Genomic DNA, 16534 nt, shown 5'->3' with positions numbered 1-16534 from the left:
GGTTGTCTTTTCTTAAAGAAATTGCACACACGAACACAACTGTTAAAAGAACATATTGAATGAGAATAAAAGCAAATACTGAATAGGTGCTCATTGACTGTCCATCCTGAGCACTGGCTTGAGGTGCAGGGGCTCTTTGGAACAAATAGTATATGTAATCATGTAAGTAAACATCTTGTCATAATGTGTGTGCACACAAAGGAGCCAAATTAAGGTTGCACAGGAATTCTGAATTCCTAACTTCTTGAGTGCTTGACTTTGCAACCTTATTGTTACTTTAACATAGTTTTTTGTGAACAAGATTGCTTTTCCCTTCTCCCCTCACTTCTCCTTCAACCAAGCATTGAGCATATTTGCCTCTTCTTCCTCCCGGCTCAGGACAAGTCATACCTTATTATTTCTACATTAACACATACTCAATGAGAGAAAGATATGGTCATATATAATTTCATAGACATTGCTAACACACATGAACCCCTGCCAACACTCAGCCTTGACCTAAAAAAATCAAACTCTTAAGTTCTGAGAAGCTGAGAGAATTCTGCCACTATCCTAAAGTGCAGCTTCAGTTAGAGAAGTAACTGTAAAATGTCACCACCCACATTAGCACCCTGTTGGTCCATCATGTATGTTTACTTGGGAAAACATCATTTTGTTTCTGTTAATTGTATTGGTTCTACAGTGTGTGTGCGTCTTAAGCAATTTGTATGTGCCACTGGAACTAGGCTTCGGCAGTGCTATGGAGGAGAGCGGAATTCTGTTGACTCCTACATCAACAAAATTGCCTGCCATGTTCTAACTGTAGAATGTTCGTTATAGGTGGTGATGTAGCTTCCAGAAAGAATACTGATGGCATTCAGGAGGAGATTGCAGTCTGTTGTGGGGTTTTGTTTTGCCTTTGTTAAATGTTATAAACTTTTGATTTGCAAAATGAACAAACTTCATTTCTCAAAATGAATAGAATATGGAACTCCATGTGCAGTTTGGGTGTTTTTTGTCACTTTTGACAATTGGTGCACTTAAGCTAAAATCTCTGTGGGCTTGTCTTCACTACCAGGGTAAGTCAACCTAAGTTGCACTAGTCCATGTACACAAATAATGTAGTTGGAGTTGACATAGCTTAGGTTGACTTACCCCGGTGTCTTCACTGTGCCGAATTGATGGGAGACGCTCTCCAGTCGACTTACATTACTCTTCTCGGAGGGGTCGACCAGAGAGCACTCAGCCATCGATTTAGCAAAGCTTCACTAGATGTGCTAAACTGACACCCAGTGCATTGATTGCAGCAGCATCAGTATCCCCGGTAGTGAAGGCAAGCCCTTTCTTATATATAGGAAATTGACCTGAGTGTTGAGGAAGCCAGACCCCAACCACCTACATAGCTGCACCCATACTGCAGCTTATGAGCTATAGAGGGGTGGTCAAACTGCAGCTCATGTGCCACATGCAGCTCTTTTTTACAGTTAAAATGCAGCTCGAAGAGCCCCCCATCCTCTGTCTACCAGACTGGGGGTAGGGGGAGCTCAGGGCTTCTGCCCTGCAGCAAGGTAGTGGGGCTCGGGGCTGCTTCTGCACATCGGGAGGGGTTCTCGGGGTTTCAGCCTCATGGGGTTCGCTTGCCAGGGCTCAGGGCTTTGGCAAGAGCAGGGTTCAATCCCTAAGCCCCATCAAGCACACCCCGGTTCTCAAACTTCTGAAGATTTGTCATATCTGGCTCGGAGGGGCAGTAAGTTTGGCCACTCCTGAACTATAGTAATAGCTGCAGCCTACTGGCCTTTTGGCGGCATGTGGTTGTAGCTAGTAGGTCTGCATAATGTACTGGCTATGTCTCCCAGCCAGCTTGCCCACCCACAACCCTTCCTGAAGTCCCTGTGGAGAGAACTCCATGGATCTTCACTCTGGGATGTGAAGTCCAATTGCCATTTTTCATCATCTTGGTTCTCCTCATGCAGTGGAACCGTAGTGTTTCTGATGCATTCTGAACTTGTGTGGTCACAGAGAGAGCCCAGTATCTCTTGCCCTTTCAGGATTTAACATTAGGATATTCATTCTGAGACATCAGTTTCTAATCTTGCCAAATACAATGTTTGTTCATTTGCTTCTTTCTGACTTGTCTGTTTCTTTGTTTGCAGGACCTCCTAGATGAAGAGGAGGACAAGAAAGACCAATAAAAGCAATTCAGGAAAGGCCACTTAGATATAACTGCATCAGTGTGAAGTCTCTTGTTCTTCTCTTTAGCCTCCTGAAGTAGATGGCACAAGGTTTGATTTTTCTTAAGAAAATCAAATGAACTGCGGTTCACTACTCCAATTCTACTTATAGCTCTTGGTTGCCAAATATATTCTGTGTTGCAATGAGACTACAACATGATATATGGGATATGCTTTGAAGTTTATATTTCAGTTCTTGTGAGGAAAAATGTAAGCATATAAATGGAAATTTTCCATCTGCACTAACAACTCAGATGATCTCTATCCTTTTGCTCTCAAAAATGGTAAAAGATCATGCACAATAACACCAATTGTTTGTAACATTTGAATGGTTTTGTAAATCACACCAAACCATGAAAACATGGTGACTTTAACCCCTTTTTTCCAGTGACTATCAAGAGTCCTATGAAATTTGATTACTTACGGGTTAAATAAGACTAAATATTTTTCATTTTCCATTCTACTTATGTAGAAGGATTTGATTGACAATCAGTAAAAATACAGAAGGTAGATTTCTAAATCCACCTTACACTAGTTTATTTTTTCTCATTGTGCCACACAGACGGGTGTGTTTCACAATTATCCATTTTGCATGCCTTTGGGTTATTCTTTTGGAGTACTTCAGATTTTTTTGTCATAAAAAATAGTATTGGTCAGGGTTTTATTATTCCCTGATTCACTTGTACAAGGATTTAAATCTATTGTTTACTTTGTGTGTGTGCCACTGAGCTTTCTTGCTTTGCAAAGTGTAAAATTCGTTGAATGTTCATGTGTAATTTACTTATACTGATGAAAAGCAATTCATGGTTTATTACCTCAAAATAAATATACATTGTTTTTACATTATCTGTTTTTTTGCATCTGACAGCTAAATTCTGAGTAATTTTTGCATTAGTGATTCAAATTTTGTACTTAGAAGTTGGATATGATTGTTATATTAAAGGGATTGTTTAAGCTTATGAGTTTGTGTGTTTGTGGAAAATGTCCATTTTATCTGATCAACTGTCTCCCTTAAAATCAGTTTATAATTACCCATACGAAGAACAAAACATTTTCATAACATTACTATTTAACTTGCCTTGTCCAATAAACAAGTATGTTTGATGCTGATAAGTGTTTTTAAATTAATACAAACTAGAGGGTTCGAAAATTAATGCAAAAGTTCAGAACAGGCCATCTGAACACAACATGCCGTAAGGAAGTGTGTGCCCAGCAAAGTTATCCAGCCTAGCAGGGAGGTTAGTGGCATATGCTGAGGAGGGACGGGATTTTTTTCTATTTAGAAATTTAAAACATCTTTTGAAATTCAGGCAAAAAATGAAGAGCTGGTAATACATCTTTGTTTGGTGTATCTTTGTTTGAGTGTTTTTTGATAAAACTTTAGGAAGTAAGGCCCCAGTCTTACAAGATGATCTGGAAGGAATTAGGGCTCTGTGCAGCCACAAAGGTCAATCCATGCAGCTTAACTTTTAGGATTAGAGTCTAAAACTTTTATGGATCCAACTAAATGCTTTTATGTTATCAGTTTGTCTATACAGTAAATATGCCCTGGACACAACCTTAATATTAACATACAGAAACCTACATTTCAAAGAACCTTAAAAGTATAAAATCAAGTACCCAACAGTTTGAAAATGCCAGAATTTACCATTGCCCGTGTACAGTCCCTATTTTTCCCTACTCTCATTTTCAGGAACAAAAACAGCTGAAATTAAAAAACAGCCTAAGGCAGAGACCCAAATTTAATATCTTTAAAAATTTTGGCAAAAATATAAGGAACTGAAAACAACTGCTTATGAAAGTGTTAGGGAACTTTACTTATGTTTCTATCTGCTCCACCTGAAATAGTACCTAGCATTGTGAAGGATCCCAAAGTGCTTACATACTATAGAAAGGAATAAAGCACTCTTGCTGTGAAATGCAACTGTTTAGATTAGCCGTACAGAGCATCTCTGCACTACCATTTAGGTTAGAACTCTTAGAATATGACGTTTAAGATGAAGAGGAGAGTGGGATCGTCATATATCCGGTTTTATATACAGATACATACTGGGTGTAAATCATTCTCTTTAAAAGTTTTATAATTACATAAACTTTCCCATCAGCCTAACAATTAAACACTGACTGATATTGGAGTAGTTGTAGAAGCCAGTCTTGAAAAGATCTGGAGGAGGACAGGACAGTAGCCATGCTTATTAGTACAGGGAACGTGTTTTTGTAAATGCAGATTTTAAGCAACCCCTACTTTTCACACTCTCTCTTTTGCCTCCACCTCTTGTTTCTGTCTTAGAGATATTGCATTAGTGGTACTTTATCAAAGTGCATGACAGTCAGATCTGTTAGATTCCAGCCTTCGTGTTAAGTCATTCTGACAACTGGGTTCAAAAAGGAATTAGGTCAATTCATGGAGAATAGGGCCATCAATGGCTTTTGGCCAAGATACTCGGGGTGTACTCCATGATCCAGGTATCCCTGAACCTCCAACTGCCAGAGGCTGGGACTGGAGAGGGGATGGATCATTTGAAGTTACCCAGTTCTGTTCATTCCTGTTGAAGCATCTGGCATTGGCTGCTGTTAGAGACCCCATCCATACTGGGCTAGCTGGACCATTGGTCTAGCTGTTCTTCGTTCATTAAGCATTGCTCACAAATATTTGATTTCATATTACATCTGATGCTTATTAACCTTTGAACTCAGGAGTTCCACACTTTCCATATTCGTCTATATAAAGTTAAAACAAATTTCCATGCTTTGAAAATATAACCACACTTATTTGGAAAGAGGGTTAAAAGCACATTAAAATATTACAGCAGGTTTAGTGAACACTGGCATTTCTAAATCTTATTTTAAAAAACATTTTACAATATACTGCCTGCAGCTGGTTCACATTGGGATTTATCTCACAATACCTATAGCCTGCAGGACTGTGGCTATCAATAGAAATAGTAGTGATGATATTCAAAAAAGTCCCAATTTAGCAATGTAGACAAAGAATGGAAGAACCCAAATTGACAAATATTTGGCTCTTGCAAGGTCTTGATCATGTGCGAGAAGCTCAGATGCTCCTCACAGATTATCTCTGTTTGGTACTTTATAGTTAAACTAGTCCATGCCAATATGGATTGAGTCAAAATTTCTTCCAGATTTAGTGATCAGTTTAACCCTGTGCATGTTAACAGAAATCACTTTGGGGAAATTTGAGTCCAAAGTGGTCAAGATAGACTCCGCTCTAATAATACTTAGCATGCTCTCTCTGTTACACCATCAAAGTGTTTTGAACATAGGCCCAAACATTTACTGATGGCTGCATGGGTGGGTGGTGGGAAAAGAAAAGAGAGGAGGAAAAAAAAAAAAGCTTCCCCTGCTTTTGTGTCTCTTGTGCTGGAGCCCTGCACAATGGCAGGTGATAGGGACTTACTGCCCTCTCCTAGCACCCACGAGTGCCGGTCACCCCAAAAAGGAGAGAGAAGACGCAAGGTCATGTTGCTCCCTCCTGTGGGCACTGGTTAGGAGAACTGAATGGACACAAAGTGGGGGAACATTCTGCTCCCCCAAAGGCTGGTGTCCCTGCATGCCTGGGAGTTCCAGGAGTATATACCCCCAAGCCCACCGGCTTGCTCACCTCCACTCCCCTAATGCTCCTGGTGTGTTAGTAGCACCAAGCGCTTACTAGGTTCTCAAAGTCAAATGTTAGGCTTGGCAGGAACTCCACAGCTGGAGAAACCAGGTAATAAGTTGAGAGACAGGGTGTCATAAACCTAGTCCCAGATTTGGACCTTAGCGTCCAAAATATGGGGTTTAGCATGAAAAACCCCAAGCTTAGTTACCAGCTTGGACCTGGTAAAGCTGCCACCACCCAAAAAATTAGAGTGTTTTGGGGCACTCTGGTCCCCCCAAACCTTCCCTGGGGACCCCAAGACCCAACTCCCTTGAGTCTCACAACAAAGGAAAATAAACCTTTTCCCTTCCCCCCTCCAGGTGTGCCTGGAGAGAGACACAGAAGCAAGCTCCGTGAATCTAAACAGAGGGACTCCACCCTCCCCGTTCCCAGTCCTGGAGAACAAAATTACCAAGAGCTAATCTCTCTTCCCCCCTCACCCAGAGGGAATGCAAAGTCAGGCTAGGAAATTTAACACAGATTTCCCCGACTTCTTCCTCCCACCAATTCCCTGGTGAGTACAGACTCAATTCCTTGGAGTTCCCCACTAAAGAAAAACTCCAACAGGTCTTAAAAAGAAAGAAAAATACATAAAAATGGTCTCTCTGTATTAAGGTGACACCTACAGGGTCATTTGCTTAAAAGAAATATGAATAAACAGCCTTATTCAAAAAGAATACAATTCAAAGCACTCCAGCACCTATAGACATGTAAATACAAAAAGAAAAACAATGGAAACCTTACTATATTGTACTCACAACTTGGAAACAGAAGATTAGAAAGCAGGAAACAGAAATCACTTCTCATAGCCGAGAGAGCACACAGGCAGAAGACCCAAGAACAAAGGACTCACACACAAACTTCCCTCCACCCAGATCTGAAAAAGTCTGGCTTCCTGATTGGTCCTCTGGTCAGGTGTTTCAGGAACTTCTTTCTAGGTGTAAGAGACATTAACCCTTAGCTATCTGTTTATGACACAGGGAGAGCTAACTCCAGGAATTCCCTGGTATGCAGTGGTCCCAGCCTTTAGGGGAGCTCCATGAGTTTCCCCCCCTTTGTCTCCTTTCAGCTCTGCTAACCAGTGCCAGGGGGAAGCATGACCCTGAGTCTTTCCCATCCCGTTAGGGGTGCTGTGCACCTGTGGGTGCTAGGAGGGGCCGGTAAGTCCCTATCACCTGCCATTGTGCATGGCTCCTGCATGAGGATCACTAAAACAGAGGAGTCTTTTTTTCTTTTTCTTTTCTTTTCCTACCACGGACCAAGCAGCAGCCAGAAAATGTGTGGCTCTATTTTCAAAATACTGTGAAGGTGTATCACAAATTGCAAAGTATTCTTAGAGCAGAATGGAGGGTGGGGGGCTATCTTGCTCTAACAATCCCTTCCTAAACTTCCCTGGTGTAGTGCCACTCTGTGCCACTCCCAGTGCAGAGCTGCATCTAATAGACAGGACTAAGCTCTGAATGATTAGAAATGCGTATGAAAGGAATCCCTTTCCAGTGCACCACTTGTATCCCTTTTGTTTCATACCCATAACTTAGTCACTAGAAACCGAACAAGAACCTAATAATCTTCTAACTACTTCCACAAAGGAATCGTAATGGAAAGTTAAACAAAAGAAATCACAAAGAGAGTTTGAAAGAGAAGTGATGTAGGTTTCAAGTGACAAACAAAAGCCCCCTCCCAGTCGCCAGCGTTCGGTGCCACGCTTGATAAAAGGTGCTCTGTGAAGCAGAGTAAGAAATGAAGGTTCTCTCTTGTGCCAGGTTTCATCATTCATCTCTTCCACATTCATCTCCCTCCGTCTGGGGGTGGGAGGTGCATTTTGAATTAGAGTGTTTTTTGTTTTTTGTTTTTAATTCCTCAACTCATTTTTTTTCAAATACTTTTATTTGCAACACAGATGGGGTTTTATTTTTCACATCTACTGTCCTCAATCTCATTATCCCTTCAATGTGTGATACTGCAAAGTTCAGAGCATCTCCTCACGATATTTGAAAACTGTGGACAATCAGGGCTAAATTAATTCCTAGTTTATACCTCATGCACACTTCCGTGAAATCCCTGGGGTTGCTTGGGCTGTGAACCAGGGCTGGATTAGTCTCCCTCTGATTTTGGCCCTAATTAATGTTAGCTGAGGTCAGTCATGCCGATTCTTCTCCAAACTTCTTCCAATGTTACAGGACATCCTTAACTAAATCCATGGCTTTGTTACTATCCTTTGCTGAGATCCCAGTTATGCAGATATCAAAGGACGCTCTCAGTTTTATGGGTATTTGGATGAGATCGTATACAACATACAGTGTCAAAAATTGAGTTTATGTAGGATGATATAAATTAAGGAAATTTGTGTTGTTTTTAATGATTTTTCCAGTTCCTATTAGTATAACCAGAGGGATAGCTGTGTTAGTCTATATCCACAAAAACAACAAGGAGTCTGGTGGCACCTTAATGACTAACAGATTTATTTGGGCATAAGCTTTTGTGGGTAAAAAGGTGCCACTGGACTCTGTGTTATTACTATAACCACCATTTAATACAGTACTTCATCTGGGGTCCAATACACTTTATGTGATCCCTTAATCTGCATTGCCCTCATTCTAGCACCTAAAAAGATTAATAATTGTGTTTGACCACAGTAGCTTATTGAAGTGAACCTTTAAATCTGTTTTCGTTCTACTTCATTTTTTATCCTGAGTGGATTCTAAGTCTACTTAGAAAGTCTTTGATCACACGTGGTGTCCCTATATCCTTTCAGTAAATAATGTTAAGCTGCAATTATGCATTTCACGATCCATTATTCCATTCTGGAGGCTGTATCAAATTCATCAGATCACATCCCCTTAAAAAGTTAAGTACTTCTACTGCATGTGTCCAGGGAAAGCACTCCTTAGTTATTTCGCATTGACTGTTACCCAGATTGTTGTGTGTAGTTATTGTCCGTAGTGATATGTGATACACGCTTTGGAAGCTGACTGCCTTACTCACATGCTTAAAATCTTTGCTGAATCGGGGCCTCAGACTGCAGATGAGGGAGCTGCTGGTATGGCTGGCAATTCTCAGCACCACGGAGAAGGCGTGCAGGGATAGGAGTGCGGATGGGAGCATGGGAGGAGCACAAGCCCCACCTTTTCCAAGGTGTTGTATGGACTGCAAATGAACTCATCATTACCTCCCTCCCCGCCACAGGACTAGGCTACGGAGTGGTGTTGGTGGCCTGTGACATACAGCAGGTCAGATCAGATGATCTGGAGGTCCCTTCTGGCCTTAAATACTATGACTATACAGGCTCACCCTCGGCTGGCATAAGCCCTCTAGTGTAGGCTATACAGCCACCGTTCATGTCCTGCACCTCCTCCCCCAGCAGCAGGGCTCTGTCTCCACAAGCGCTCTGAGCTGGGCACTGGTACTATACTCATAGTCACTGCTCCTTCCTGTGGATGTGGCTTCCGTGGCAGGTCGCGCGTGCCGCTGACACCAGTGGATGTGCTAACACGCTCGGGGGCGATACACCCGCCGCTTGCTGACCTCGAGTTCCCTGACGGTGCTGGTGTGTGGGCAGCACCGAGCGCTTATGCAGTGGTTAGATTCTCAACGCCTTGAACATTGGACTTGGCGGGAGCTCCACAGCTGGGAACATAGGCTAGGGGCTGTTTTTTAAGATGAGTGACACGGAGCCAATCATTCCAAAGTCCAACAACCCAAAAGTCTCTGGTCAGTGCCACCCCAGAATTCAAAAGTTTATCTGCAGAGTTTTACCCCCTCTCAGCCTGGATGGAAATGGAGGGGGGCCCACACAGGGTGGTGGGGCCCACACAGAGTGCTAAGGGGCACCTTATGTGGGCCAAGGCCAACTGCTCCGCCTCTCCGTGGAGTTCTGCTACAGCCTTCACCACGACCAGCTCCACTTCACCAGCTGTGCCACTCCTCCAGCCAACCCGTGAGCCACTCCAGCCGTCCCCGCAAACTACTCCACTCTGCTCACTGTTCCATGGGCTGCTCCAACATGCTGCAAACTGCTCCGTTTGCCAGCCGCTTAGCGATAGATCTTCAGGCTCCCCCACTAGTTAGCACAGCACTTAGTGCTCTCAGCTCAGTAATTTCAGCTCTTTGGTGATTTCAACTCTTAGCGATATCCGCTCATAGTAGGGGAGCCCTGGTGCTGGTGCACCATTGGTCCAACCCGAATTCAGCTCAGCAGCCTTTAGATGGACTTCTAATGGAATCAAAATTAGCTCTACTCTTTAACAGGGGAGAGAGGAGGATGTGCAATTGGTGTTCCAGGCCCTCAAAAGGGGCCCATACCACCAAGTACACACACCAGTCCCCAACCTCTCTCCCTTCACTGGGTTTTGGAACCCATGTTCCTTGTCTAGCAAGTGTCACTTAATTTATATTGAGACATCTCTGTCATAAAGCAGTCTCATAGTTCCTCATTCACATAATTGGGTGGCAACACTTTATTTATCCTGCCCCAATAACAAAGAAATTGGGGATCCCAGAGCTGTCAAAATAACCATCCCAGGCTGCCTTAGGCTATGCTGGGTGTGCCCATGCAAATACCAGATTCTTCTTCGAGTGATTGCTCACATCCATTCCAGTTAGGTGTGCGCGCCGTGCGTGCACGTTCGTCGGAAACTTTTTACCCTAGCAACTCCAGTGGGCCGGCAGGTCGCCCCCTGGAGTGGCGCCGCCATGGCGCTCGATATATACCCTTGCCGGCCCACCCGCTCCTCAGTTCCTTCTTACCGCCGTGTCGGTCGTTGGAACTGTGGAGCGCGGCATAGCTGTCCTCCACGTCCCTAGCTCTCCTTGTTAACTACCGTTATTATTACAGTTGTTAGTTAATTAATTGTAGTGTAAATAGTATTGTATATAGTTGTTCGCCGGTCTGGGCTGTAGCCCTTCCCGGCACCCGGCACCGGGCTCATGCCTGGTTCGCCGGGCTTTAAGCAGTGTACGGCCTGTAAAAAGCCTATGCCAACCAGAGACCCCCACGACGCATGTCTGAAGTGCCTGGGGGAATCGCACAGGTCGGACAAATGCCGCATTTGCAAGGCTTTTAAGCCCAGGACAAAGAAGGAGAGAGACCAGAGACTCAGGACTCTCCTAATGGAGGCGGCACTTGACCCAGCAGCTTCACAGGCCGTGATCTCGACGCCGGCACCGGATCGCACCGGCACCGGAAAGACTCCCCGGCACCGACCTTCCCCGGCACCGGGTGTAGAAGCGAGACCGTCTACGTCTGCTACTCCTGCCAGGCAGACCCGAATGGAGCGCCCGGCATCGACATCGGCTGCGGCGCTACCGGCACCGTCGACTCCGGGCCCGGTGGGTCCGTCGAGTCCGGTTCCACCAAGCTCCCCCTTAAGATCTGGGGTTGAGCTATTGGTCCCATCCACTCCGGAGACCTTCGCCTCGGCACGGGACCTTATCGCCCTTACTGAGTCTACTCAGCCGCCACTCCCGGTACCTCCGGTGCGGGTAGCATCTAGGGGCAAGCCAATGATGACGGCAACGTCTCGGGACTCGCGCTCGCGATCGAGGTCCCGACGCCACGGTCGCTCGAGATCCCGCCGCCGCTCGCAGTCCCGGCACCGCTCCCCTCGGCGGTACCGGTCGCACTCGCGGAACCGATCGACCTCCAGACGGTCGCGGTCTGACTCCAGCCGTTGATACCGGCACCGTGACTCTAGGAGCCAGTCTCGCCGTCACTCACCACGCCGGTCGACCTCCCGGCACCGAGCTGGTGGCAGGTCCCGGTCCCGGTCGACCTCCCAGCACCACGTCGGTGGCAGGTCCCGGTCCCGATCCTGGCACTGAAGCAGCGGCCGGTACTGATCCAGATCCCGGCACCAAGACAGAACCCGGTCCCGATCCCGGCGCCGCTATGACTCCCGGTACCGATCCCCGGCACCGAGAAGGTCTTCGGTGCCGAACCGCGCAGACCCTTATCAGCCGCGGTCGGCCCCGCCATGGCCTTCTAGACAGCCGTCGGTGTCGTCTCAAGCGGACAGCGTGTATGCGCTGGGCACCGACAGGCAGACGGCATTATTTCAGGACCCTCCGCAACAGGACCAGGGTCTGCAGCAGTGGGGGTTTTGGACACCCTGGGCATACCATCAAGCCCAGGGCCCCCAACAGCTTCCTGCTAGGCCTGCAACGGCGGAGCACAGGGTGCCAGAGGCTTCGTTGTCTCGCCCCTCTCCCTCCCCTGATGGAGAGGAAGGTTCGAAGCAGCAAGACCCTGGTCTTGCTCCTGAGACAGAGGCGAGGGCTGATGGGGACCCCCCACTGGACACTTTCTTGCCAGGGGTCTCCTCATCCTCCTCCCCCGACGAAGCGGTGGCTGGCACTTCCTCCAGTAGCCCTCCTCCACTGGATCTCAGGGCGCACCAAGACCTCCTTAGGCGAGTAGCACAGAATCTGAGCTTGCAAGCCGAGGAGGTCTCTTAGATCGAGGACCCCATTGTCACCATCCTCTCATCTGATGCTCCCACCAGGGTCGCCCTACCCTTCATTAGAACGATCCAGGCCAACGCCAATACAATCTGGCAGTCACCGGCCTCCATCTCCCCTACGGCGAGGGGCGTCGAGAGGAAGTACATGGCCCCCTCCAAGGGCTACGAGTACCTCCACGTCCACCCGACACCGTGTTCCCTGGTGGTGCAGTCGGTGAACGAGAGGGAGCGCCACGGACAGGAAGCTCCAGCCCCCAAATCCAAGGAGGCCAGGCGTATGGACCTCCTCGGCCGCAAGGTCTATTCGGCTGGGGCCCTTCAGCTCAGGGTTTCAAATCAGCAAGCCCTGCTCAGCAGATATGCTTTTAACTCTTGGGTGGCAGCGGACAAATTCAAAGAGCTGCTGCCACAGGAGGCCCGCCAAGAATTTGCGGCCATTCTGGACGAGGGCAAGAAGGTTGCACGAACCTCGTTGCAGGCTTCTTTGGACGCTGCGGACTCGGCTGCCCGCACCCTCGCCTCGGGGGTAACGATGCGCCGTATCTCCTGGCTTCAGGTCTCTGGCCTTCCACCGGAGCTCCAATACACCATCCAGGACCTCCCGTTCGAAGGCCAGGGCCTGTTTTCAGAAAAGACAGACCCCAGACTCAAGAGTCTCAAAGACAATCGGGTCATTATGCGCTCCCTCGGGATGCACACGCCGGGAACGCAGCGCAGACCCTTCTGGCCATAGCAGCAACAGCAGTGCAGGCCATACCCCCAGTTCCGCCAACGGCAGGACCTCAATAGGTGCCGTGGCAGGAATGGAAGGCGTAGGCATTCGGGGAACCAAGGGGGGCAGAATCAAAGCTCCTCTAAGCCCCCGCCTGGGCCCAAGCCTTCGTTTTAAAGGTGCGCCTGAGGGCGCAGTAACAGTTTTCCCCTCGGATCCTTCCCCCCCGTTTTCCAACCGCCCTTCATTTTTCCTCCCGGCGTGGACCCAAATAACATCGGACCGCTGGGTCTTACGCATGGTGCAGACGGGGTACCGCCTGCAGTTTATATCATTTCCTCCTTCCCGCCCCCCTTCCTCGTCCCTCTTCAGGGACCCCTCTCACGAGCAATTCCTTCGACAGGAGGTACAGGCGCTCCTCAACAAAGGAGCTATAGAGGCGGTTCCGGAAAACGAGAGAGGCAAGGGGTTTTATTCCCGCTACTTTCTGATCCCCAAGGCCAAGGGAGGCCTCAGGCCTATCCTCGACCTGCGAGAGCTCAACAAATACCTAGTGAAGTTGAAGTTCCGCATGGTATCCCTGGGGACCATTATCCCATCCCTGGATCCGGGAGACTGGTACGCCGCCCTCGACATGCAGGATGCTTATTTTCACATTGCCATTTGGCCACACCACAGACGTTTCCTTCGATTCGTGGTGGGCCGCCTTCACTACCAATTTGAAGTCCTCCCATTTGGCCTTTCTACGGCCCCGAGGGTATTCACAAAATGCATGGCCATCGTTGTGGCACATCTTCGGCGCAGTCGTATCCACGTGTTCCCTTACCTAGACGATTGGTTAATTCGGGGCACGTCGGAACTACAGGTTTGCAGCCACGTCCGCAGGATCACCGGCCTGTTTGCTACCTTGGGCCTCATGATCAATATAGACAAGTCCACCCTGCTCCCCACGCAGAGTGTGGAGTTCATCGGGGCCGTCCTGGACTCCACCGTGGCCAGGGTTCTTCTGCCGTTACCGAGGTTCCAGGCATTGTCGGCGATCGTTCAGCGATTGCGAGCAGCCCCCTTAACATCAATACGGACATGTCTAACCCTGTTAGGCCACATGGCAGCATGCACCTTTGTGACTGGTTATGCTCGGCTCCGCATGAGGCCCCTCCAGTTGTGGCTCATCGCACATTACCGGCCGGCAAGGCAACCACTAGACATGCTGATCACAATCCCCCAGGGGGTGTTAGATTCTCTCACCTGGTGGCTAGACCAGTCCGTAGTGTGCGCGGGGCTCCCTTTCCACCCACCCCAGCCTTCGGTGTCCCTAACGACGGATGCCTCAGATCTCGGCTGGGGGGCCCACCTGGGATCCCTGAGAACACAGGGCCTGTGGTCCCCGCAGGAGGTGAAGCTACACATCAACATGCGGGAGTTGAGAGCGGTCCGCCTTGCTTGTCAAACGTTCTGTCACCAGCTTCGGGGTCGTTGTGTCACGGTGTTTACCGACAACACGACGACCATGTACTATATCAACAAGCAGGGCGGCACCAGATCCTCTCCCCTATGTCATGAGGTGATGCGACTCTGGGACTTTTGTGTAGCCCACTCCATTCACCTCACGGCTTCCTTCCTCCCCAGAGTACGGAACACGCTGGCGGACCGCCTGAGCAGATCCTTCCTCTCACACGAGTGGTCCCTTCACCCGGACGTCGCCCTCTCAATCTTCCAGAGGTGGGGTTATCCCCGTGTGGACCTCTTCGCGTCCGGGGGGAACAGGAAATGCCAGGCGTTCTGCTCCTTTCAGGGCAGGGACCCCGGGTCTATAGCGGATGCCTTCCTTATTCCGTGGACGACCCACTTGTACTACACGTTTCCCCCGTTCCCACTGGTCCACAGGGTCCTTCTGAAGGTGCGCAGGGACAGGGCTCGCGTGATCATGGTAGCCCCGGCGTGGCCCAGGCAACATTGGTACCCCATGTTGCTGGACCTGGCCATAGCCGACCCAGTTCCCCTGCCCCTTCACCCGGACCTGATCACCCAGGAACACGGGACTCTCTGTCACCCGGACCTGCAGTCGCTGCACCTAGCGGCGTGGTTCCTGCGTGGCTGACCAGTTCTGAACTGCGCTGCTCCACCCCGGTACGGGAGGTACTCTTGGGCAGCAGGAAGCCTTCCACTAGAGCGACATACTCGGCCAAGTGGAAGCGTTTCTCCTGTTGGTGCGTGGAGAAAGGTCTCCGCCCGATGGAAGTTTCAGTGGCCAATATTTTGGACTATATTTGGTCCCTCAAACAACAGGGCCTGGCGATATCGTCTTTGCGGGTCCACCTGGCAGCTATCTCCACCTTTCACCCGGGTGGGGATGGCCGCTCCGTTTTTTCTCACCTGATGGTGACTAGATTCCTGAAGGGGCTGGAACGTTTGTACCCTAACGTCCGACTCCCTGCTCCAACCTGGGATCTTAACCTGGTGTTGTCTCGGCTCATGGGGCCCCCTTTGAGCCGTTAGCTACTTGCTCCCTACTCTATCTCTCTTGGAAGACTGCCTTTCTAGTAGCTATCACCTCAGCTAGACGGGTGTCGGAACTCCGGGCTCTCGTGGTAGACCCCCCGTATACAGTCTTCCATAAAGATAAGGTGCAGCTGAGGCCGCACCCTGCCTTTCTCCCCAAGGTGGTCTCAGCCTTCCACAACAACCAAGAGATATTCCTCCCGTTGTTTTTTTTTCCCCGAAACCTCACTCTTCAGGCAGGGAGCAACAGCTCCACTCGCTTGATGTCCGTAGGGCTCTCGCGTTCTATGTGGAGAGGACCAAACCGTTCCGCAAATCCCCCCAGCTTTTTGTGGCAGTAGCGGACCGCATGAAGGGGCTTCCCATCTCCTCGCAGAGGTTATCCTCATGGGTAACGTCCTGTATCAGGACCTGCTATGAGCTGGCCCACGTTCCTACGGGCCGGGTGACTGCGCCTTCTACCAGGGCGCAGGCGTCGTCGCTGGCTTTCCTCGCCCGTGTGCCCATCCAGGAGATCTGTCGGGCAGCGACCTGGTCATCGGTCCACACCTTTGCTTCCCACTACGCCCTGGTCCAGCAGTCAAGAGAGGATGCGGCCTTCGGAACTGCAGTGCTCCATGCCGCGACTTCTCACTCCGACCCCACCGCCTAGGTATGGCTTGGGATTCACCTAACTGGAATGGATGTGAGCAATCACTCGAAGAAGAAAAGACGGTTACTCACCTTTGTAACTGTTGTTCTTCGAGATGTGTTGCTCACATCCATTCCACACCCGCCCTCCTTCCCCACTGTCGGAGTAGCCGGCAAGAAGGAACTGAGGAGCGGGTGGGCCGGCAAGGGTATATATCGAGCGCCATGGCGGTGCCACTCCAGGGGGCGACCTGCCAGCCCACTGGAGTTGCTAGGGTAAAAAGTTTCCAACGAACATGCACGCGCGGCGCACACACCTAACTGGAATGGATGTGAGCAACACATCTCAAAGAACAACAGTTAC

The 16534-nt window shown here is 48.9% G+C and overlaps 1 protein-coding gene and 1 pseudogene across 3 annotated transcripts in view; both read left to right on the top strand.

The window, feature by feature from the left end:
* The window catches only part of LOC115644350 (B-cell receptor-associated protein 29-like), a 53606-nt gene extending 50437 nt beyond the window's left edge, over window positions 1-3169 (top strand). For all 3 annotated transcript variants that reach the window (XM_030548772.1, XM_030548602.1, XM_030548689.1), the window contains exon 8: window positions 2133-3169. In XM_030548772.1, coding sequence (XP_030404632.1) covers window positions 2133-2171 — 39 coding nt within the window. In that variant the 3' untranslated portion in view covers window positions 2172-3169. The remainder of the gene's footprint in view (window positions 1-2132) is intronic.
* Window positions 3170-5203: 2034 nt separating this feature from the next.
* The window catches only part of LOC115645239, a 41656-nt pseudogene continuing 30325 nt past the window's right edge, over window positions 5204-16534 (top strand).

The sequence above is a fragment of the Gopherus evgoodei genome, chromosome 1 (assembly GCF_007399415.2).
Source record: "Gopherus evgoodei ecotype Sinaloan lineage chromosome 1, rGopEvg1_v1.p, whole genome shotgun sequence".
NCBI classification, from domain to species: domain Eukaryota; kingdom Metazoa; phylum Chordata; order Testudines; family Testudinidae; genus Gopherus; species Gopherus evgoodei.
This window is presented reverse-complemented; position numbering and strand designations above follow the sequence as displayed.